At 35.1% G+C, this 24,585-nt stretch overlaps 1 protein-coding gene across 3 annotated transcripts in view; it reads left to right on the top strand.

The window, feature by feature from the left end:
* Positions 1 to 24,585, top strand: part of DCC (DCC netrin 1 receptor) — a 1,187,310-nt gene that overhangs the window by 1,139,315 nt on the left and 23,410 nt on the right. For all 3 annotated transcript variants that reach the window (XM_036230053.1, XM_036230054.1, XM_036230055.1), the window contains 2 exons: positions 12,297 to 12,452; positions 20,195 to 20,407. In XM_036230053.1, coding sequence (XP_036085946.1) covers positions 12,297 to 12,452; positions 20,195 to 20,407 — 369 coding nt within the window. The remainder of the gene's footprint in view (positions 1 to 12,296; positions 12,453 to 20,194; positions 20,408 to 24,585) is intronic.

Raw genomic sequence — 24,585 nt, forward strand, 5'->3', positions numbered from 1 at the left:
TCTTAAATGATATTGGCTCTTCTCCATCCGAATTCATCATTTCCATGTCACACACTAAACCAATAATTGTACCTCCTACAAAATGTTAGTTTGTATCATCCCTTTTTTTTTTAGCACCTTATTACTTTTCTGCTCACTTCTATGATTGCCCCCTTGCCAACAATTCTTCAATCCCACTACAGCCTCCAATCCATTAACTCTGTCACCTTCTCAGTGTTCCTCATCACTTCATGTCCTCATTTTTGTCCAAACTCAGCTTCCAACCCATCGTCATTTATTATTTTCAGTCCTTTGTCAATACCCTCATCTCCTTTGGCCTTCCTTCCCCATCATATCACCTGAAAAAATTCAACCCTTGTTAAATCAGCATCTCTATCAACTTTTGCCATGTACCTTGAAAGCTGACTTTGTCTGTAGACAAACACTTAACTTGCTTACTGGATATTTATGATCAGAAATCCACAGCAGACCGTCATCTATTTGGAAATGGCACTGTATTTGTCTAGTCATTCATTTTCTCACTTTATAAGATGAATGTCTTATACCTAATCTTACTTCTTATATCACCAAGAGAAGAGAAACATTCAGAAATGGTATCTTTATCTTTCCATCAAATCTACTTGATTTACTTGTGCTCCTATCTAAGGCCAGCTCTTTCCCTTGTGGACATCCCTTCTTACAGACTTAGGGATTCTTTTGTAATTATCCCTTCCATTTTCTGTATCATCAGTTTTTCCTTCTACTGATAACTCCAGTAAGCATACAAACATTCTTTCACTACTCCTATTTACAACACACTCACTTGATACCACTTCTCCCACTAAAGCCCCATTTCTCTTCTTTTCTGAAAAACTCCCTTAAAGGTTGTCTATACTTACTTTTTCCTCTTTCAATCTTTCATATTGGTTTTGATGACATTTTCCCAATCCTTCTCCACTGAAGGAAGCCATGGTTGCCAAGGTTATCAATAACCTCTACGTTGTCAAATGAAATGGTCAATTCTCAGATGCTCAGCAGAATTTAACATAGCTTCTCACTCTTTTTCCTGAAACACTTTCCTCACTTGACTTGTAGTATACTGAATGCTCCTGGTTTTCTTCCTATCCCACTGGCTGCTCATTCTTGGTATTTTTTACTTATTCCTGCTCTTCTTCCCAATCTCTGAGTCAAGAAGTGTCCCAGGGCTTGATCTTCAAGCTTCTCTCTTTTATCTACACTAGCTTCTTCAATGATCATCTGGTACCAGTGGCCTTAATGCCATCTAAATGCTCATGAATTCTAAATCTACCTTAATCTCTTCATCAATTTCCATATCAAATGCTAACTCAACTTCCCCAAATGGCTAACAGGTAAGCCAGCTATGTTTAAAATGGAAATCTGGCTCTTCCATGATTCCATCTACCTAACTCCAAACTTGATCCTGCTACAATTTTTTTTTACTCAACTCATGGTACCACTGTTGATTCATTTAATCCTGTTAAAAACTTTAGTTTCTTTTTACTTTATTCTGATTTTTTCACACCCCAAATTCAGTCTTTCACCAAATTCTATAGTTCTTGTTTTTGAAACCTGCCCCAAATCTGACCACTCCTTCTCATCTTCACTGCTCTGCCCACATCCAACCAACAACCATCTCTTACAGATTATAGACTATAGTTATAAGCCTGTAATACTCTTTCTTTAGCTTTTGACTCTACAGTAAGTTGTCTACACATCAACCTTTCATTATATGAATTAGGTCACATTACTCCTCTTGACTTTCCATCACATGTAGAACACAATCCAGTGATCTTACCATGTCCTACAGGGTTCCACATGATTCAGCCTCTGACCTTATTCCTCACTTTATCTTGTGCTACTCCTCTTTGCAATCCATTTCGGCCACATAAATCCTCCTGTCTGCTTTTTTGGATAATAAGGCACTTTCCAACTCAAGGACTGTGACTTGCAGTTTCACTTGTTTCACTTGCCTGGAATCTCTTTTCATAGACAATTAGATGGCTCTTCCCTTCTGTCATTCAGGTCTGTGTTAAACTGCCACTACCACAAATAAGTCGTCACTGACCATTACACAGCATCTTTGGTCACTATCTACCCTCTATTCTGCTTCATTTTTCTTTATTGTGTCTGACTATCCTACTTGCATTTTTGTTTTTCTTTATTATTTGTTTCCCTTATTTTAATGTAATCTATATGAAGGCAGAGATTTTGCCTGTTTTAATTACTTTGTATCCTCAATAACCAGAACAGAGCCTGGCACATAGTAGACACACAACCTATATGATTTAGTCAAATGAATGAATTAATAGTTGTTTCTGTCTACTTGCTATCATATCTCCTTTTCTAATACATCTCTAAATTTTACCATAATGAGTATGAAAACTTATATGGAATTCATGATGAATGCCAACTTTTCATCTCATTGGGTAGATGCTATTACTATTGTTGTTTTTACTGATAAGTACTGAGGTTTGGAGAGTGAGGTGCCCAGCTTGCATTCACACAGTGAGTAAGTGACAGAGCCAGAATTTAACACAGAAGGTCTGGCTTCAGAGTTCTGCATTTTAATCATTATTCTCCCGGCTGTAATATTTTGTGAAACTATCGTCCTTCTTAATTCCTTTCACTACATAAGAGACTTTGTACACTTTGCTGCCTCTATGTTTTCCCTTCAGCACTTTTTCTCTTGCAATTAAGTTCTCTCTGTGCCAATCTTCTCTAGCTTTCTTCTGAAAAAATCATTGGGCTTCAGAATCTTTGTGGGCCTTTTCATCCCATATGTAACTTTCTCATTCAATAAGTTCTCATATCCCATTGATTTTTCTTCCACATTATATTTTGAATTCCTGACTACCTTCTCATTCCCAAGAGTGATCATTTTTATTCTATTCATTATGATCTCACACCTAAACTATAAAAACAGCTTCATAATTAGTATACCTCTCTCTAGTGCCTTCCAGACTTTTTTGTATGTTACTTGTCAGATTTCTTCCTAAAACAACTTAAAACATGGCATTCCACTCTTTAAGTTTCCTCAGTGGCTCCCCATTGACTATCAAGAAAAACCTACATACTTCTCAGCATATCAGATTCGAGTCTACATTTTCCAATCCACTAGTGTACATTGCCTTTGTTTATTGTTCCTTCTGAAGATTTCTTTCCTTTTGGAATCACTCAGAAGCTTCCTCTACCTAACAAAGTTCTATGCATCTTTCAAAGACCAGAGCAGATACTAATGCTCTCACAAATTTTTTCGTTTCTGATTACTCCAACCAGAAGTGATGTCTTCTTTTCTCCTATTTGAATGGCATATCTTTATACCACTTTGTGACATTGATTACACATAGTATTGCCTAGTATACTTAGGTATTCAAGTCCAAAGCTTCCTTCCCCTAACAAGTTGTGAATTATATGATAGTGAGGGAATGTATGTAATTAATCTTCATATTCACACCTTGTAGCAAGACTTAGTGCTTGCTAAATATCTGTCACATTACTGAGTGAAGAAGTAAATGTATTATAAGACTGCTTGTGTTTGTAACACATCAGTGTTTGGGGCTCTTTTATTATCAATTATAGGTGGAATATCTTCTAGTAAAATTTTCTGATATATTAAGGACAGTTAAAATTATTGTTATTAAACAGAAAAGGAAACAAAGAGCTTAGAAAGAGAAAGGAATGATATCTAACAAGTATTGTGTGCCCTGGGTGATGGTTATAAGGCATTTCACTTTGGAAAATCACTGAGCACAACTTAGGATATTTCAGTTTTCACTATGTCTATTATACTTAAAAATTTTTTCACTAAGAAATGAAGAATCAGTGGAATATATACCTTTCAAAATAACATTGTCACCTTACATTCTTTGTTATCCAAGCTCTGTGTTGGTAGAACTGTAACAAAAGGAAATGACTTCAACATATAATCAGGGTTGATTTTAAAGTCCTGAAGCTTTCTGATAAATAAAATTGGATCTTTGTAACTGACATGATTGACAAGGCTTTAGCTAGCTCTACTGAAAAAATTGTAGGTCTGTATGTTGGCAGGGTTATGATTTCATTCAAGATAGTAGATAAATTTACCAATGGCACCACTTGTAATTATTTAGGTTTACTAGGGTATGAAGTCTTGTATCATGTCTTGTATAAATGAAATCATAGCATTATGCAGATTTCTTGTCACATGTATGAAGATATCTGTTGTTCCACTTAAGAATGGTTATTTTTGTAAGGTTATTTTCTCCTCTTCTTTGACATTTCTCACCATGCTCTATAAAATGTTATTAGTAGATAAAATACAAACTATTTGAAATTTGTTTTTGGTTCTTAAAACCCACAGGGAGATGTATTTAATTACATTGGAGTACAAAAAAAAATCTATTTATTTGTCTAAGATTATACTTCTTGTTTGAAAACATTATGTGGCATGTGTACGCCTTTCCCAGAACGCATTGCACAGCTGAGCAAGCTGATGCATAAGAGAAGAAACATATGAGCTGTAGCATAGGCGGGAGAACCAGGCAATCTAATTCCCCAGATCAGAGCTCTTTGCTGTAAAATGGTGGCAAAGGCTGACTGTTTTTTTTACAATGGCCAAAGAATTATTTTAAATGTTTTTTTTTCTTACTGTAAATACAATTATAATAAATTAGAACCATCAGGTATAACTTTCCTGAATCTTAAAGAATGTATAGGGTCATGTGCTGGAATTCCTAGGAATCAGACTCTAAGACAGAGTGTAAAATAGAGGCAATTTATTAGCAAGTGCTTTCTGGAATGACACCTGAGAGCGCGAGGGATGCAGGATTTAGGGGAGAGAGAAATTGAACTCGTGATGCAGTTTAATGGCAGCCTCAGCTACCCTAGAGGTTGCTGTGGTGCTGGGACTGCCCTTCAGAGTTGTCCCAAACGAGACAAGGGGGCATGGGCTTCTGGACCTTGTCTTGAGTAATCTTTGATGTAGGCTGCCCCAGGAAGTGGGGTGTAACCTGGGTGAGCAACTTCTTTAGCTGAGAGCAATTCTTGGAGAGATCCAGATTTACTTACATTTCCAATATTTCATTACGTGTTGGAATATAACTATTTTCTTGGCCTTGGAAAGTGTTTTCAACCCATTCTTTCTTCTGTAAAATGCTGGAGGAGAGATGGGGAATCTGAGCTAGAAAAGATAAAGATCGAAGCACATAATCTGTTAGATTACATCAGTCAGGAAATTCTAATAATTTAACATTTGAGAGTTTGGGGAGCAGAATCCTTTCAAATTTCATTTTTTTCTTTTTTTCTCTTTTCCTATATAGAAAAAAGTTAATGTAAAATCAGGCTTCAAAGGGAAAAAAGAAATCTCAGAAAGATAGCCTGAAGAGCAAAGGAAGACACACAGTTTTGCTTTTGTGATAGCTTAGAGGCCACTTATGGTTACTGGTTTGGGGCTTTATAATATTCACTACGAGAGCCAACTCTTTTTTCCCCCCATTCCCACCATCTGCTTTAGTCTCCTGACTGCAGAAATCAAACAATGAGCTGGAGAAACTGTTCAGAAGTAAAACAAAGCTACTTGAGAAAAAGCAGATTTTAAAACCTTGGCTCTAGGTGCTATACTACCAGAGGGTCCTCTGGTACACAGATGGCCATTAAGAGGGACTGGCCTGTGCGAGGATAATCTTAACCTCTGGAACATTTGATCCCAAGGCAAATTTGTGTTTGACTCTTACATACATGATATGAGAAGCCACTTATCCAGCTCAACAGTCTTATGGAACTGTGTATTTATTCCATCACCCCGCACCCTGTATGGATGCCCACATCTAACCAAGAATGCTTTTTTCGCAGTATTGAGTGCAAATAACTGTTCTAGTACCATAAACACCAATTTTCAACTATTCAAAACTGTGGAAGCCGTGGCAAGGAGCAGAAAGTTCAAGGCTCATTTACATTTTTATTAGACATGATATCATTACATAAATATGATTCCAAATAATAATTAGACAACATTATTAAGATCAGTTTTTGTTCTTTGACTCTTGAATGGCATACTTTATTCCTTCTCTTACTATGAATTTCTGCAGGAGGCAGTATTTTTTTCGTACAGCTCTATAGCTCCCGCAGTGCTGTGTCAATGACTCTGTATAACAGTTGTTAATGAATGAGGATTAAAAACACAGAGGTTATTTCTTGGTAGTTCTATAAGCAAATGACTTTTTAAATAAAATTAATTGATTAGTAATTCAATCGGATTTTCAAGTCAGCAGGTTAGTAGGATTGTGCAGACATGGTTAAGATATGTCTTTCGAGCTCAAAAGAAGGTGCCTATAGGGAGTACAGAATTGTGTTTCCAATGAGGATTTTTACAAGGCAAAAAATGCTTGATTATCAGAGGTAGGGGGATAATCGGGAAGGGATCTGACAAAGTTGATAAAAGCAAAGGATTTTGGATGACGCAGTACAAAAGGAATATATAGAGCTTTTAGAAATGTTTTCCAGAGCAATATGAAAAATCAAGCTCCCTTTTTTAAGATTTATGTCACATAATTCTTCCTTAATTGCTACCATCTTAGAGATGTCTGTGACAAAAATATGCAGTCTTTTGTTTTAGGACCATTGTCATCTGAGTCCAGGTCGTTGGGTCAATTTGGGGTAACTGATAAAAGGTTAAGGCAAATGTGTCAAGGCAGAAGTGGTGTGATGCCTCAAGCTCATCTCAGAGAAGTTTTTGGGCCCAGATCCAAGTCTCCCTCTCCTGTGACCTCATCTTCCATCCGATACTACTGGTGTCAGAATGTACACCCAGATGTTTACAACTCTTTTGAATTTCTGTACTTTATAGCCATAGCTCATTTGAGAAAATCTCAGTTAAGAAGGAAGATAGAAGGAAGTGAAGGCTGTAGGGTGCTATGGGATGCCGAAGGAACCTTCAGGTTCACTGTTCACAATGCGCTCCATATGCTCTTAGTACATTTTCATGGCCACCCTGTGACAAGCACTGGTCCAGGCCCCTCACATCATATCTCATCTTATAAAGTGTACTTACACCACCTGAAACATGGGCCAGCTAGAAAGATAAACTAAGGACCTGTCTTTAGGTCATAAATGACCAAGCCAGAATTTGAACCCAGATTTTGTTTTATAATCACAACTGCAGTTATTTTCCTCCATCAGGGAAAGAACTTTATAACCTCAAAAATCTTACAATGTCATTATTTTCTCAGGTTCAAATTTGAGTTAAAAATTGCCATTTAGCTGCCTCCATCTTAAAATATCACACACATTTTTTCAATGTAAGACAGGATTTTTTTTTTAATAAAACTAGTTATATTTTAATGACAATAATTTTCAGTATCTTCATGAAATTTGGTTTATTTTTTAAGTGGTCACATTTTTAATTTGTACTTATTTAAAAAGCTTTATGGAGGCATAATTGATACATAGAAAACTGTGTATATTTAATATATACAATGTGATAAGGTTAGACATATGCATGCACATATAAAATTATCACCACAGTCAAGGAAACAGACATATAAGAAGGGCATTTTAAATAACATTTACTATTAAATGGTATTCATCAAGTCAATATATAGTTATTTTTTATTGCATAACAAATTACTCCCAAAACATTGCAACATAAAAGAATCATTTAATTTCTCAACAGCTTCTGAGGGTCAGGAATCCAGGAGCATTTAGCTACGTTTCCGGCTCAGGGTCTCAAGGTATATCACAAGGTGTCTCTCAGTCTCTTGGGCTGAGGGCTGCAGGTCCCAATCAACAGTGCTTCTCCACAGTTCTGCTGTATGTCTTTAAGACATGACTCTTGGCTTTTCCTAGAGTGAGTTACCTAAATGAAAGAGAGAGACAGAGAAAACAAGAGAGGGAGAGAGAGAGAGCAATCTTTCTAACCTAATTTTGGAAGTGGCCTACTATCATTTCTGCTGCATTCTGTTGCATTCTATTGTTTATCAAGTCAACCCTGGTGAAATGTGACAGGGAACTTCACACAATATGAATACTATGAGGCATCTAAATACTGGGTATGACACTTATTCGCTACCAAGTGGCACAACTAGGTAATGAACCCAGGCGGTCTGACTTCAGTGGTTGGGTCTTTACCACTATGTTAAGAATAATTACAGAACACATATTTGTGAATGTTCCTACTTTTCCTAAAGAAGCCTTTGGTGGCATCTTAGGACTTGCGAATACCATTCAGTGATAATTGCTTATCAAAGGATTCCTGAAAATGTGAAGAATATTTATCAAAGGCAATAGCCACTTAATTTCCAAATAGTCCATATTGTATACAGGTCATTGCAGAAAAGAGGTAAGAAGCAGAATGAGAAATCGTTTCATTTAAAACTTTTCACTTTGAAGTATTATCTTTACTATTATATTTGTCCGCCTCTCCTCCTCAACACTTTCTCAGTTCTGTCAAGTACCATGTTGAGAGATATCTACTGAGAACCCAATTTCTTAGAGCTGTAACTTTAAAAGAAATCTCCGCTTTAGACTTCATATAGGTCACATTAAGTGCAACATTTTAAAGAATGTTGTAAAAGTTTTTAAATAACAATATGCCCTGTTCAGGGAGCTAAGTAATTCAGCAAGAGAATTTCTACTAGAAAAATCTTTGTGCATCAGTGTGAGAGATAAATTCAATTGTCAGCAAACTGTGTCAGAACAGATTTTTTTGTCATATTTGGCCACAGAGCAGAGATTTATTGAAAGTGCTTGATGATATCTCTCTGAGCTATTTTACATAAACATAGCAATGCAGCGAATGCTTTGAATTGTAGTGTGAGTGTGTGTGTGTGCTTCTCACTCTCAAAACTGACATCTCAGGGAAAATACCAAAAGACACATCGACATAGTGTTATATCTAACTTCAGAATGGTATATTTTGCAACAACTATCTTATTGTGAGCACTTCTGTGCCCTTTTAGAAATGAATCCTGGGTCAAAATACCTCAAAATCAAAGATTTGGAATACTATGTCATCTCAGGAAATAAAAAAAAAATATAAGAATTTTTGAGTTGCAGAAACATACAATGGATGTATTATTTTTAAGAGGACTTTATTATTTGCAAACCTTTTGTAGCCAAGTCTATAGCCAAAATGCAAAACACTTAGTAAAACTTCTTTCTTCGGTAAAGAAGGCCTTGGAACTGGAATATGAATTTAGTCTCATGGTTCTCTCAATTCTCTAATTCGTAGATTCTGTGGCTTGCCAAATTATTCTGCATTTCTCCATTCAGATTTACTCAGCACCAACCAGGAGATATTTATTAAATTATTTCTATAAAGGTATTATAAAATATTGATTAAGTTTAAATAATATTGACAAGGAAACACATACAATGTGGGGAGTGAGTGCCTTCTATGCCTCAGGGAGACTCATCATCATGTTCATTTACAACTATAAACTGTCAACACAGGGAAGGCTTTGCAAACTGCCAATCAAGCTTAATGACTAGGCCATGATGCTGTCTGATGAGGAAGATGGGTGAAATTAAATTGACTGCTTCAAAGACTAGATATTTGAGTTGTATATATACAGACTTTGTGTAATTGTTTAGCTCTTACTTACAGATGTATATTATTATTATTATTATTATTATTATTATTATTATCATCATCATCATCATCATTAGTATAGTAACTATACACCCCAGGAGAGTAAATGATATATTATACCCACTTAAAAAGTTTCCAGTGAGTTAAAATGACAAATTTATAAATATTACTTCTAGAAAATTCTTCTTATTAATTTACTTGAAAAATAGGAAATTATCTCTAGCACTGCACTATGAGAGACATGAAGACTGCAAAATTAAAATCTCTCTCTTTAAGGAATTTGTAATCATTTTGGATGATATCTGGCTCTAATCTCTTGTTCTTTTTCAAAATTTCCTTGTCATTTTTTTCTTTTCCTTTTTCTGGAGTCTGTTCATATAGTCATATAGCCACAATTTACTCTTCATAAAAATTTTTATTAAGGTATTGTTCCGTATACCATTTATCTCGAATTTTCACTAGTCTTTCTAAAAAGAATTTAGAGAAACTTGATATCACACACATTTTTAATTTAACATTTAAAATATTGTAATAATGTAGAATGTCTGTGAAAGATGTAATTTCTCACTCTTTCAAATAAATCCAAAAGCATAAAAATACCGTTACAGTTTGATATCCACCATCATCTATTTAAAAAATATGTGAGGCTCTGATTTTACAGAGAAGAATTTATATCACTCAATTTTCTCTTTAGACTAGTACCTACAATTCACTTTTGCCACAGAATAATATACACATGTCATCTATTTTATGATTGAATATCTTTTATTCATCATTTATCTTATTTGCAACATAATATTTTTATAAACTCAAATTGTACATTTATATTTTTAACTGCTATTTTTTTCTTCTGGGTTCAGTTAACAATGATTATTTCTGCACAATTGTATGTAAAGTAAGATTTTATTGGAATTATCACTTAATAAATGAGGCTTTTTAAATACAATGATTTCATATATCCATGGATGTGTGCTACTTATAGCTAAATTCTATTCCAGTTTTTTACTGAGAAACTTTATTTGCATTTATGTGTAGGTGAAAGTTATAACAATGAGATTTTTATAGCAATCACTCAATGATTCAAATTACCTGCCAAAATTATACTGTGAACTCTCATCTTAAGTTATTTTTGATAATTTTTCAGCTAACACCTAGATAATATCCTTCTTCAATTATGTTGAAAGTATAAGTTTTAGAAACCACCTGACTTTTCAAAGGTATTTGTTACTCATTCAAGTCATTTACTGTTTAATTTTCTAGGAGGTAAATCTATAAAGCACTTTTTAAAGTTACTTTGTATAATATAGTATATTAAGACAGAATTGGAAACATTGAAATATCACTGATAATATACCTTTACTAATATGATTTTTTTAAATATTTTTATTCTATTAAAATTTATGTAGTTTTTATTCGATTCATGGAAAACAACCATTATTTAAGCTAGCTAAAAGAATTAGTCTTCAATGTCAAACTAATCAATCAAAACATGTCTCGAAAGGCTTTACTTCATTTTTCAATTCAAGGAAACATGTTAATATACATTTCAAGGTATATTATAAATACAATGAAAAATAAATTCTAAAATGCAGTTCTAAAAGCTAATTTACTAGAAGCACAGTCCTTTTGATTTAAAGTGTTATATGTTTAATATAATTAGTATGCATTTTAATTATAAAATATTTTTTAAATTGACATATTTCTAACTTATTTATAGAAATGCAATAATATGAATTGTATGGTTATGAAGTTATTTATGTAAGAGCAATGTGATAAACAAAGATTTTTCTTTGATAAATGTATATCTGTGCATGTTAAAAACTCCAATAATTGGCATTTGGGTGTAATTAAATTAAAATTATGTACATAATAGAAATTAGTTTCATAGACAGAAGTATACTGCTGAAATTGATTATTCCAGTACCTACCTTAAATTTTATTTTTTGATAATAAGATACGGGGAACATTTTATAACGTGGTATAAGGTGAAGATTGGCTACAATTGTAGTAAATGTTTCATAGTATTATATAATTGAATAAGTATTGAATAATGGAATTAAACAATGCTAACTAAACCTAGAAAATATTGTATGATATTTATTTGTTGTGAATTTAAGCCAATATAACTAAAAACTGGTATTTCCAGAAAACATTCAGTTAGATTTAAATTATTGTGATAGTAAATTGCACTGTTTTGGCTCTTTCAAGGCATTTTCTTTCTACTTAGATATAAATTCTAAATATAATTATTGAGACTATACCTTCATTTTTTCTCTCCAGACTTTTTCTCAAAAGCATTACTTTCTTTCACAGAATTAACAGAGAATTCCCATTTCTTTAACCCACTCTACTCAATATATCCAATTTCTGAACAACTCAACTTTTGGGGGGCCATTGTTCTTGCTTAAGAGAAAGAATAAAAAAAAAAGAAAACAAAACAAAATCCAGGTAGCCTTAAGGTAGCGTTATGGTGGCTTGATTAAGCATTTCTCTGTTTGAAACCATGTAACATTTTAAACCTCAGGTTAATACTCCTGAGTTAGATGCTGCAGGAGCGAGCTGTCCTTTCTAAAATGAAAAAAGGATTTTGTGGAAAGAGGTAGGGAAAGGAACCTACATGGCACCTTGAAGAGCATGTATGGAATTGAAAACGTGAAAATTTAGCCACTTCCCTTTTGCTCGTTATGTAGTTACATAGGATTAAAAAAATAATCATATCCTTGTTTTGCAGCTGTCGTGAGCGCCATTCCTGTGCCGACCCTAGAAAGTGCCCAGTATCCGGGAATCCTCCCCTCGCCCACGTGTGGATACCCCCACCCGCAGTTCACTCTCCGGCCTGTGCCGTTCCCAGCGCTGTCGGTGGACAGGGGATTCGGAGCAGGAAAAAGTCAGTATAATGTATTTTCCTTTCTTTTTTTTTTTTTAAATGTATTCATTTAAATTAGTTTCAAGTATACAGTACATTGGTTAGACAGCTATATAGTTAATAAAACGATCCCCTCAATTGCTCCCTCCCTTCCCCAGCCCTCCATCTAGCCATCATATTAATGCCAACTGAATTCCCCCTTTTTAATGAGAACAAATGAGCAATATCAAGGATGTCTTGTCAAATGTATAGCATTTTGATGTTCTTATTCCTTGGAAAGGGTACTTGAATTTCCTTTTCCGGCACAGTCAGTATTTTGGATACTACTCATATGCTTTTGGACTGATTTTCTAGGATGTCTTTCCATTAAAAATGGAAGGAGTGGTGGAGAAATAAAGGTTAAATGGTTCAGTAAAACAGTGATTTTAGGGGTGCTTGAAATTTCGTTTAGGATAATGCCCTCGAGGTCCAGCCATGTTGTCACAAAGGGCAGTGTGTCCTCCTTTCTCGTGGCTGGATAATATTCCATTGTACACATGTACCACATCTTCTTAATTTATTCATCCGTCTGTCCATGGACACTTAGGTTGTGTCCTATCTTGGCAACTGTGAATAATGCTGCTATGAACATAAGAGCGTAGATACCTCTGTGAGATACTGATTTTGTTTCCTTTCGATATAGTACACCCTAACGTGGGATTGCTGGATCATATGGTAGTTCTATTTTTAATTTTTTTGGAACCTCCATTCTGTTTTCCATAGTGTCTGCACCAATTTGCATTCCCAAAAGCCATACAAAAAGGGTTCCCTTTCTCCACATCCCTGCCAATACCTATTATCTCTTATCTTTTTGATGAGCACTGTTCTAACAGGTGCAAAATGATACCTTATTGTAGTTTAGATTTGCATTTCCCTGATGATTAGTGATGTCAAGAACTTTGTCATGTACCTGTTGGCCATTTGGATGTCCTCTTTGAAAAATGTCCATTCAGTTTCTCTGCCCATTTTTTAATCTGATTGATTGAATTATTTTTGCTTTTGAGTTTTATTAGTTTTTTTTAAGTGTTTGAACTATTTCCCCCTTATCAAGTGTGTGGTTTCCTAATATTTTCTCCCATCCCTTAAATTACTTTTTTGTTTTGTTCAGGATTTCCTTTGCTGTGTGGAAGCTTTTGCTTTTGTTGCATTTGCTTTTGGGGTCAAATCCAAAAAAAAAATTATTACTAAAACCAATGGCAGGGAGCTTACCCATATGTTTTCTCAGGAGTTTTACATTTTCAGGTCTTAAATTTAAGTCCTTAATCCATTTTGAGTTGATTTGTTTGTGTATAGTTTAAAATACTGATCTAATTTCATGTTTTTTATTTATTTTTTTTTAAGATAGCAGTCTAATTTTATTTTTTTATGTGACAATTTAGTTTGCCCAACTTCATTTATTAAAGAGGATATTTTTCCTTCCTTACATTTTTGACTCCTTTGTCATATATTAATTGACCATATATGCATAGATTTCTTTCCCTTTTCTGTCTCATTGATATATTTTTTATACCAATACCTTACTGTTTTGGTTACTATAACTTTGGAGTATAGTTTGAAATCAGGAAGTGCGATGTCTCTAGCTATGGTCTTATTTCTTACAATTGGTTTGGCTGTTCAGGGTCTTTTGTGGTTTCATACAAATTTTAGATTTTTTTTTCTATTTCTTGGAAAAATATCATTGGATTTTGATAGGGGCCACATTGAATATATGGATCCCTTTGCGTAATACAGACATTTTGACAAAATTATTAATTCTTTCAATTGAAGAACACAGAATATCTTTTTGTTTATTTGTGTATTCTTCAGTTTCTTTCATGAATGTCTTATAGTTTTTAGTGAACAGATCTTTCCCTCTTTAATTAAATTTATTTCTAAGTATTTTATTTTTTGATGCTCTTATAAATGAAATCATATTCTTAATTTTTTTTCTCATAGTTCACGTGAATGTATAGAAATGCGACTAATTTTTGTCTATTGATTTCGCATCTTGATAGTAGCATCTCATTGGCTTTAAGGAAAGTAGGAATGGAGATACTCTCAAGCTATTATACATACCCTGGTGATTTTTCCTATGCCGTTTGACTTTTCTTTCCTTCAAGCACAGCATTTTTAAATCGATTTTATGGCTTTCTTCTCTTAGTTAAGAACAGGTGACTCAGCAACTCATCTGAGATAGGATGCTTTGTAATAGATAAGATGGTAACAGCAATAAAATATATTTGTGCGGTAAGCTATATTTTTCCAACCCACCAGGGACAGCTCTAAGAAACCATAAATTGTCTAGCAACAATAAATTGCGTAGCAACATTAGAATTAAAAGACATCAAAAACCTGCCAAGAGAGAATTAGATTTATTTTCCCTTTTCTCACTGCACATCATGTCTACAGAATAGAGTGGTGTGCAAAAACTCGAGGAAAAATTGTCCCCCAAACCATATTGGAAAGAATTAAATGAAAAAGATGTGGGAAGTCCAACAAGCAAAAATTTCTGAATCCCAGGACAATTAGGAAGGTGATTTTAGTCAAAGAATTCAGAGACACAAGTCCTTTCTTTAATGTCCGAAATGAACTCTTTCCAGCAGAAAAGAGAGGTTATAGTTTTAGCTTAGTTTTCTCATTGCATAATTGGCTATACCACCTTCTTTTGATTTTACCTATGTTCTCTAACTTTAAGAAGGATGCGTAAGAAGAATCTGTAGCATGACCTTCATCTGTTTACTCCAACAGTATTGACGCAAGCCAGAGTTCATTACTGTTTTTAAATTAGAAATTAACTGTTTCATTTTATTCATGGTGTATTTCTGTAGTCTCTTTTCCTTTTGTAAAGGCATAGTCTCCTTCTGAAAATCCAAAATCTCATTCGTTGTTTTCCTTTTCTCTCAGTTTGGTACAGCATGCAAAACTGTCTCATTAAATCATGAGGAAATAACTTCAAAAGTTAAAATTCAATGAAAAAGAAAACAATGAATGAACTCATATAATTTTTTTTCCCTGTGGCTATGAACCACAGATCTGTTTCTGTCTTTTATATTAGAGATTCATAAACCACTGTGGTGCAGGACTTTGATAGCGGGGAAGGCCATGAGTATGTAGGGGTGGGGATACCCTTTGTATCTTCCATTCAATTTTGTCACAAATCTAAAACTGCTCTAGAAAATAAGGTTTATTAAGAAAGGAAGAAATGAAGAAATAAGTGAATAAATGGAAAAATAAAAAGCTTTAGTCTCTTTAGTCAATTTTTTATTTTGTTAATTTGTTTAAAAATAGAGATTATTAAGCAAAGGTAGTCATATAACTATTATATAATATAATATAAATATAAGTTATATAAATAAAGGATTCTTAATAGAGTACTTAGCTCAGTAAATTTTGAACCTCATCTAAATTCAAAAGGCAGAGACATTCTACTACTAGAAGATTTCATAGATCTTTTAATATATATATATATCTATATATTTCATCATTCATCAAGAATTTTCTGAGCAAAGCTGTGTGCAGTGCAAAAGGAATAGGAACTAGTACATCTTTCCAAGCAATTGCTTAGGAAAAAATAAAAACAAGCACCCACTTTTCTAGGAAACTAAATATTCTCTAAATCACTGTCAGAAACAGTTAACTTCCAGCCATTCAGTATCGGTTTCTAAATGCCTTGGAGAACACTAAACATTCCCGTTCTCTCTCAAGCAGAAAACATTTCATGACTCTGGCTAGAGATGTCTTATTAGTCACCTTGAGAAGCAGTGAAAGGCACACACAGGAAAAGAGAAATTTGACTGTGCAAGTGAGGAGACTCGCCTTCCTCCAAAGTCATCTGAAAAACCTTTGAGTTTTACAAGAGATGAATCACTAAAACATTGCTCCCCAAGATATGTTGCTTTTTGAGTCACAAATAAAGCTGAATTTCTCTCCTATCATAAGGAAAATAAAAATATAGGATATAGTACATTTGCATTACACACAATTGAATTTGGTGAAATATCAATAAAGATTTATATAGTTGCGATGGACAAGTATTTTCTTTTTCTACCAATATACCATAGTTCTGATCCCAGCATCAATAAGCAAATGAACTATCCTTGGGGAAGAGGACAAGTGCCATATTTTGAAAACTTCAACCAATAGATAGTCCTGAGTCTGAGTCACTATGAGTGCCCCCATTTCCTCATCTTTGAAACAAATAGGTACTAGTTAAAGTTAGATGATTTCTACTATTCCTTTCAGTTTCAGCATTATCTTAGTGAGAAAGCCGGTCAACTATGTCTTCTTTTCTCTGCCCCAATTCTATCCCAAATTGAAATTTGACTAACACATGGCACTGGACTTAGATAAAATCAAGAACACAGTGGAGTTCATGGATTTTTCTGTAGCATCTTTTCAAAAATCCAGGCTGTGAGGAACAGGGATTACTCAGAAATAATGCATGATGCTGTTCCTCTGAGATTGATGAGTGAAGCGCATTCCCAGAAGCGTTCGTGTCTCAAAGTGTCTTTCCTTAGAGTTATTAGTGTGCCCTATTGGTTTCAGAAACTGCAATTTTAGAAAGAAGAAAAATCCTCATTTCCATTTTTGCAATATTTTTACCAGTTATTTCTTAGCAATTATTTATGTGTTGACATTAATTATTATAAAGTGCCCCAAAATTTGACTCTGCTGTGTAATCATATGCTATTTGTACAATGAATTTCTACTATTTCATCATTTGAAAACGAGTGCCTTGCCAGCATATTTGATTCTCATTTTACTCTCTGAATTGCAGGGAGACCGCACTTCGTGAGAGGTTTTATTTTCAGAGCTCGTCACACAGCTAAATGTCATGTCACAAGCCAGTTTGTTTCACATAGGTGTCCTAAAGCTGCTACCTGAACTGGCTAAAAAAGCTCATCTGAAATGAGAGCTTTTCTCCAGTGGAGCAGTTGCTTTTGTGCTTGTTTAAGAGTTTTCACTACCTTAAATGTCAGCCAATTCTGAAAAGCATTTCTATTACTGCATGTTAAATAGAAAAAGTATAAATTGTCTAGAGAAAACCTGTACCTTGTCCATTGTCCTAGGTATCAAGCAAACTCGTCATTTTGATTAAAACAAAAACAGTCCCTTATGACGTACTGATACATTTCGTCTCAAGGACGGGACGCCCCCATTCCCACCTAGCATGTTAGATTAGGCACTTCTCACTGTGTGTGGTACTGAGGATTGATTTCACTAAAGAACTGGTCCATCAGTACCTCACCACTGTTACTCCCTCAAGCTCAAGAACCTTATCGTGGTATTTCCAGTGGGAATCATGGTGGCCAGGTGAAAACCAGAGGCTGGGGGACTGGCATACAGAGAAGTTTTATTTAGAGAACAATGCCTTTTAAGAGAAAGAGAATAGGAGTGGCCCGAAAAAAAAAAAAATTGGTGATGTCATCAGAATTCATGTGAAGCTTGAGGTTTTTAAAAAACTAAATTTCAGAAGGCTAAGAAAGTACCTGTAAATTTTATTAAACCTATGATCACAATAATACTTAACATAGCTCTCTTTCTTTTCAAAAATGTAGAAGAAATTGAAAAGGAAAATGTGATGGAAGCAATAAAGAAAGACTCATGAAATATATTATTTCTTTAATGACTCAAGCAGTTTTAAAAATATGTTGTGAATTAATTGCAACCCATGTTTAATAGATAGAGAGTTACTTAAGGCAGTTTTCTGAGGAAAATTGCAAAATTTCTTTTCCTAGAGAGGTATTTTTAATATGATGATATGAACTCTTTAATAAAAACCAGCCCATTGGTAACAAAGAAGGACCTACATGTAGATTCCTACAGCTGCTTCTCTCTGACCTGAAGCAAAAGATATTTTATTTTTATTTGAATGATCAGCTATTGGTCATTTTCTCCTTTCGATTGAATATGAGTCCAGAGTAATTTTCTTTGTCTCAAAAACTGAATTTTCAACCATCTACTGGCTCATTATTGATTGATTATAAGCACACACATCTTCCTATCCTCCCCCATCTCTTTTGCCCTTATCTGAGAACCAGCATCACCGAGAATGTGCTTTCCAGACGGGAGAAGGGAGGAAGGGAGGAGGGAGGTAGATCAGGTAAAAGGGGTCAACTATGCAGTGATATTAAAGAATTAAAAATAAAAATAAAAAAATTTAAAAAGTATAGCCATTCTCAAAAATAATAATAATAATAATAATAGAATGTGCCTGTTTTCCTTGGAGCTCTATACTTATCCTTGAAATTGTGCATGCTTGTGCCCTCTCCATCTTTATAGGGCTTCCAGCTGAAAGATAAGGCACTTCTTTCTGTTCAAACCCCTTTTGCCCCCAGAGTTCTACCCGGTTTGCTGTCTCGTCTGCATTTTTCTTGTTTGAAGAACTGTTTTATCAAGCCTGTGCCTGTTTTCTGACACTGGTTGCTACATTGTTCCACCTTGTCCCCAGCCAACCCTTTATCTCCCCATCTCCATCGTTGAATGGGATGAGCCTGAAGGCTGCTCACTGACCCAGAGGACCTCTAACCCTTTCTGAATATAGAAAAATGACTTTTAATATCAAATACCCTGGGAAGGCACATTTCACTTTTGCATATCTTTAATATTATGTCTTGATCTTTGGTATCTTTAATCTCTGCTCCCTTCAGCATTATCAGATTTTCTTTTTATTTCCTCTGCCCTTCGCTAACCTCACTGAGCCTCCCAGAGAGCTGTCTCAGAATTATCTCACAAACTAATTATCTTGAAATATTTCCTGGTTAAAAATTATCTTTCAAAAGACATTATCTCCTATTACTATATTCAACTTACCCAAAATAACTTTCTTAAGAAATAAATCATCAAAAATATTCTTGTTTTGTAAACGCTGGTATCTACTATGCAGCCCTTTTTGTTTGCAGTTTGACTTGGACCTATTGGCTTTGAATTTGAATGAATAATGTCAAGCCACAGTGTCCTTAGCATAAGAAAACCTTGCTAATATTTAAGGCCACTCAACTGTGTTTTATGGAGAAAAGGTGTGTTTCCGTACAAAAAACTGTTCAAATACCCAAATGCTTTCACAGATGACTATGTGAAACCTCTTCAACGATAGTAATCTGACTGAAAATTACAAGGTTTGCCGCAAAATAGGAAAATTGCAATTCTGAATTCAGGTGACTTGTTCCAGCAGAGTCATCTTTCATCTAACTTTTTAGCTGGATGTTCTTCTGTTTTGTTAGGGAAGATAATGATAGTGGTATTATTTGTATCATTTTATTAGCAATGCCTTTAACACTCAGCAACTCTGATTTGTTTGACAGTTGGCATGGCATGTTTAAATCACAGAAAAATTGACATATAGGCTGGTAAATAATAATGCAGCTGTAGCCGGGTGTGGTATATTGAATTTCACTGTCACTGCTACTTATGAAGGGAGAAATAACTCTTTTTTTCTCGCTTCATCACTTATGATTACAGGGCCCAGACAATTCAGACAATATAGTGAGTGCTGTATGTATTTTACTATTCTTCCTGAAAAACATCCTTATCCTGCTGGATCTAGTTCTACTGTTTAAAGAGGTAATGCGATCATATCCCATAAGTATACGAAAAAAGAGGAATGAGGATGCTCATTACTTGACAAAGAGATTGGCCAGATCCTGGCACAGCTCTTTGAACTGATCCAGGGGAACTTCAACTGATATAGGGGAAGTCAGCTTTGTCCTAGAATAAATGAATGGCTTTTCTTGTCTCCATTGCAGCAGTGAATGAAGGCCCAACCAGCCAACAGCCGCCCATGTTGCCCACAACACAGCCCGAGCATCCAAGCAGTGAGGAGGCACCCAGCAGAACCATCCCCACAGCCTGTGTTCGACCAACTCATCCACTCCGCAGCTTTGCTAACCCTTTGCTACCTCCACCAATGAGTGCAATAGAACCGAAAGTCCCTTACACGCCGCTTTTGTCTCAGCCAGGTAAGATGCCCATTTGTTCCCATTTCAAATACGCATCATCACTGGTGTCTGTACCTAAGTGCACAAGGGTCCCTGAGAAGGTCAAGGGTCCCTGAGAAGGTCGGATGCAATGTATCTTTCCAACACTGGTTACATGCTCATGTCTGTTACTGAGATTTGTATGTAGCTCTTAGGTGTCCTCTTACAAACAGCTGGTGGGTTACAGGTCCCCTTCACTCCTTTGGAAAGTTGTTTATAAATCTTGAATACCAGTCAAGTGCTTTCAAGATGTGCTGTAGGTATGCCCACTAAAGAATGCTGGGAAAGTTTCTAATTTTCAGTCAGCCTTGAGTACTAAGATTTAAGGCTAGACTCCGAAAGGCTGTAAACCTCTTTTTAGAGAAATGCATGTAATCTCATAATTCTGCTTTGTTCCTTCAATGGTCATCTTCCAGGGGTTCTTATTTCAGACTTCCAAGGCCAGAAAGGGGTGTCAGAACCAGTGTAGAGTCCAACTTCCTAACTTTAGAAAGAAAGAACCCAAAACTTAGATATATAGGAAGTAACATCTATATATATGATGTTTAAGAATATGAAATGGCCGAGGTGAGAATTAGAGTCCCCAGTCCCCAATGAAGGGTTCATTTTATCACCTCGGCTGGTATCCAGTAGGGCTGAATGAGAGCTCCTTTTTGTTTCTGTTAGGGATTTGAGAGAGAATAGGGGACAGGAGAGGGAGAATAAAGAAGAAAAATAGGAAAAGGACGGGGGGAGAAATAGATGAGGGGGTACAGGTGGAGGGTTAGAATCAGATAGGATGAAAGACAGGTCAATAGATAAATAGAGTTAAAGAATGATGTAGTGCTTCAAATTATTTGGAATATTAGAATAATTCATAACTACCCCAGTATATGAGGCATAAGACAGTAAAGTTCATTGATTCTAAGTAAATATAAGTGGCTCCCTTGATAGACAGCTGGACCAGTCTGCCATTGTGCAAAGGCATTTGGTGAGCTTCTGTTACTCGGAGCCATACCCTCAGCAATTTTAGTCACTGCATTAGTACATAAGCCTCATGATGACTGCAAAACCTGGGAAAAAATAAGATTGTAATGATGAGTGTTATCTTTATATTAATATTAAGAAGGCGTCTTGTTCCTGGAATCACATGAATTGATTTGCATGCTTCGCCTCTGGTGTTCTCATCATTTATGTGGTGTGTAGGACGATTGCTCAGCTACCAGGCCCCGCGAGGTGGGGTGGAACACAGGAGGGATGCAGGATCCCTCGGCTTGAGATGCACGCTGCACATCTGGCTTGGTATTCAGGATAGATGGCAGATTAATTGCAGCTACTAATAATAGCTAACCCTTATTGAACATGTGCTGTGTGACCGGAATGCTTCTAAAGGCTTGTAACAGTGCATTTGCTGCTCAAAACAACTTTGTGAGGTAGCTACTGTCTTAATCCTATTTCATGGATAAGGAAATTGCGACACAGAAGATTTAAGTAGCATATTTACGTCTTTGTAAGTGATGCATCTTTTCTCCCACTCTGATTGCAGAAAGCACGGGTTCTGAAAGTTTAGGAACTCATTTGTATCTCTTAGCTGATATCTAATTTGTTTAACAACAAAAAGAAAGAATATTTTTTTAAAAAACTATCAAATTAAATTATTCTAAAACATGAAAAGAAAAAAATGGGCAAAATCTGAAATAATTCTGAGATGAGAAATATCATTTCTTGATGAACCTCCTTTTTTAAAATTTGACTTAGTATACAAAATCATATTGGCTTTTTAGTTTCAAATGCACAACATAGTGATTTGCCACTTTTATACCTCATGCGATCACCCCGCTAATTCTAGTAATCATCCGTCACCATGCAAAATTATCATAATATTATAGATTATTTTCTGCTTCTTCACTCACATTTTAATGAGGAAAGGCAAAATATTTAGCTATCCTATGCTAAAGAACAGTAATTTTAAAACATAAAAAAAAACCTAAAGTGCAGTAGTGCATTATACTGTTAACTATTCTCTCTACTTGCAAGTAAAGTTTTGTTTTTGTTTTTGTTTTTTAAGTAACTTTTACAGAGGGAAACAAGCTAAAAATGATAGCCTGAAATCGATTTTAAATGAACATCTTACCGTGGTAGTAATGTTTTGTTTAGAACACAAGATTTGGAAAAACTCAATGATAACAATGTGACCCAAAAGAACTCTCATTTTAGAAAGAACATCTTAACAATAGATAGAAAAAAAGAGCACTTGCATTGTAATTTACTAGTTATTATTTTCTTCTAGTTACCAAAATAGTGCAGCTGCCCTTAAAAAACATCTGACACAATGTAGCATAAATCAGTATATTATGTCTTTAAAAGATTAGGAATAGAATCCATATATCTCTACACCTGTTCTTTCAAATAACAAGCCTATCTGAAGAACCATTCTCTGATCTCATATCATGTGGGCAAGATCTCATTTTCTCTTATTCTCATTGTACATGTATCTGCCTTCTTTTGTTTTACTATCATTCTTTTTGTCATTTGAACCACTTCTTATATATTTTCTAATATCTGGAGCTTGAGTTTTGGGGTCGATTTTTCTTAGTTCCCCTTTAAATGCCCCTCCCCCCCTCACCTTGAGGCACACTCCGCCATCACTTTGGAATTATTCAATGCCTTTTCCTTTCATGTTTCTCCTTCATTGTCTCCCTGTGATTCCTGCTCATTTCATAATGTCTTACCTCATGATTTTCAAATAAGTTCTTCCTGCATTGCTCCTGACACATGGTAAATAGTATGCTTTTAAGAAAGGGCTGATGTTTACTTATTCTAATAGAAAAAGAAAATTAGCAGACTGACAAATGTATTAGCTGTGACATTAACTACATGCTTCTCAGCCTAAAAGATGAAATACTTAGAGCTTTCAACAAATTTTAATTCTAAGAAAATCATTACTTTAGTCAAACTGATTGATGAAGTGAAGTCATTCTCTTGTCGGTGTAAAAAAAAAAAAAATACCTCAAATAATTTTCCTCCAGATTTCACAATAAAGGTCTGCGTAATTACTAACAAATTTATCTTTACTTATCACGAAGTAATTACTTTAGAATATGGTAATATGAGGCATTGCTATAATTTTTTAAAGAGTATGCCACATGAGAAGCTCCTTCTGCTCTGAAACCGTTGAAATTAAAATCAATGAAGCTCTTTCCATGTTCAGATTCCCGTATGTGATTCTTCATGGGCGTTATTGATCTGTGCCTCAGTTTGCCTTCCAACAAGACATGTGGAGCTACGATTTCAGCGTTTTTTTTTTTTTATAGTATATAGACAACACATATTATGCAGTAACGATCTCCATGGGCAGCAGAGAATTCTGCAGTATTTCTATAGTAAGTGGTAATTAGAAAGTCACCCCGTTGTCATCACGACTGAAATTCTACCAACCTGAAAATACAGATTCGTCCCTTCATTTCTTTTTTTCCTTCCACCTGCTGAGTTAAAAATTCAGCTTACTAGACTCTAGGGTATTTTATGGTGTTTCTTAGGATATTATCATAGCCTCATGATAAAGTGGTTCCGTTTCCTAATGCCTCATCGAGAGACGTGAATAACTGTGCCATCTTAGCACATTTCAGGGAGGCTGCAGTCCCTGCACTTTGCAAATCACAGATGTGGACATGGAAGTGATTTGGCTTCATCCCCTTTCAGGTTAAATAGAAAATGTTTGATAGAGTGTTAGGCTTATGACACTATAGATCTGACATAAATTCCACAAAGGGCCGAGACAGGGTGTTTTTTTTTTTTTTTTTTTTTCCCTTCACTAGTGAAAATTCCTTTTAGCTGTGAAATGATCAGCTGCACTTTAAATGAACCTGGTTTAGGAGACCATTTGTCTTCTGGGCTATATTTCTAAAGGGAGAGAAAATGTGACCTCTTAAATAGTGACGTTTATATCGGCGCACTGTTTCTCACGTGAGCCCCTGGAGTTCTTGCATCTTTGTAAGAATGCATAAGTGCTATATTGCCCTTCATTTATACATTGCATTTCTATACATCTTTATTTTTAAAAGCAAAAACCTAGAGCAGTCTCATCTTTTCAATCACCCATGGATCAATATGTCAGTGGACATGACAAGACCACAACTCACTTCATTGTGCTGCAAAATTGAGTTTGATTTTCCCTCTGC

This window comes from Rousettus aegyptiacus, unplaced genomic scaffold (genome assembly GCF_014176215.1).
Source record: "Rousettus aegyptiacus isolate mRouAeg1 unplaced genomic scaffold, mRouAeg1.p scaffold_m13_p_12, whole genome shotgun sequence".
Lineage (NCBI taxonomy): Eukaryota > Metazoa > Chordata > Mammalia > Chiroptera > Pteropodidae > Rousettus > Rousettus aegyptiacus.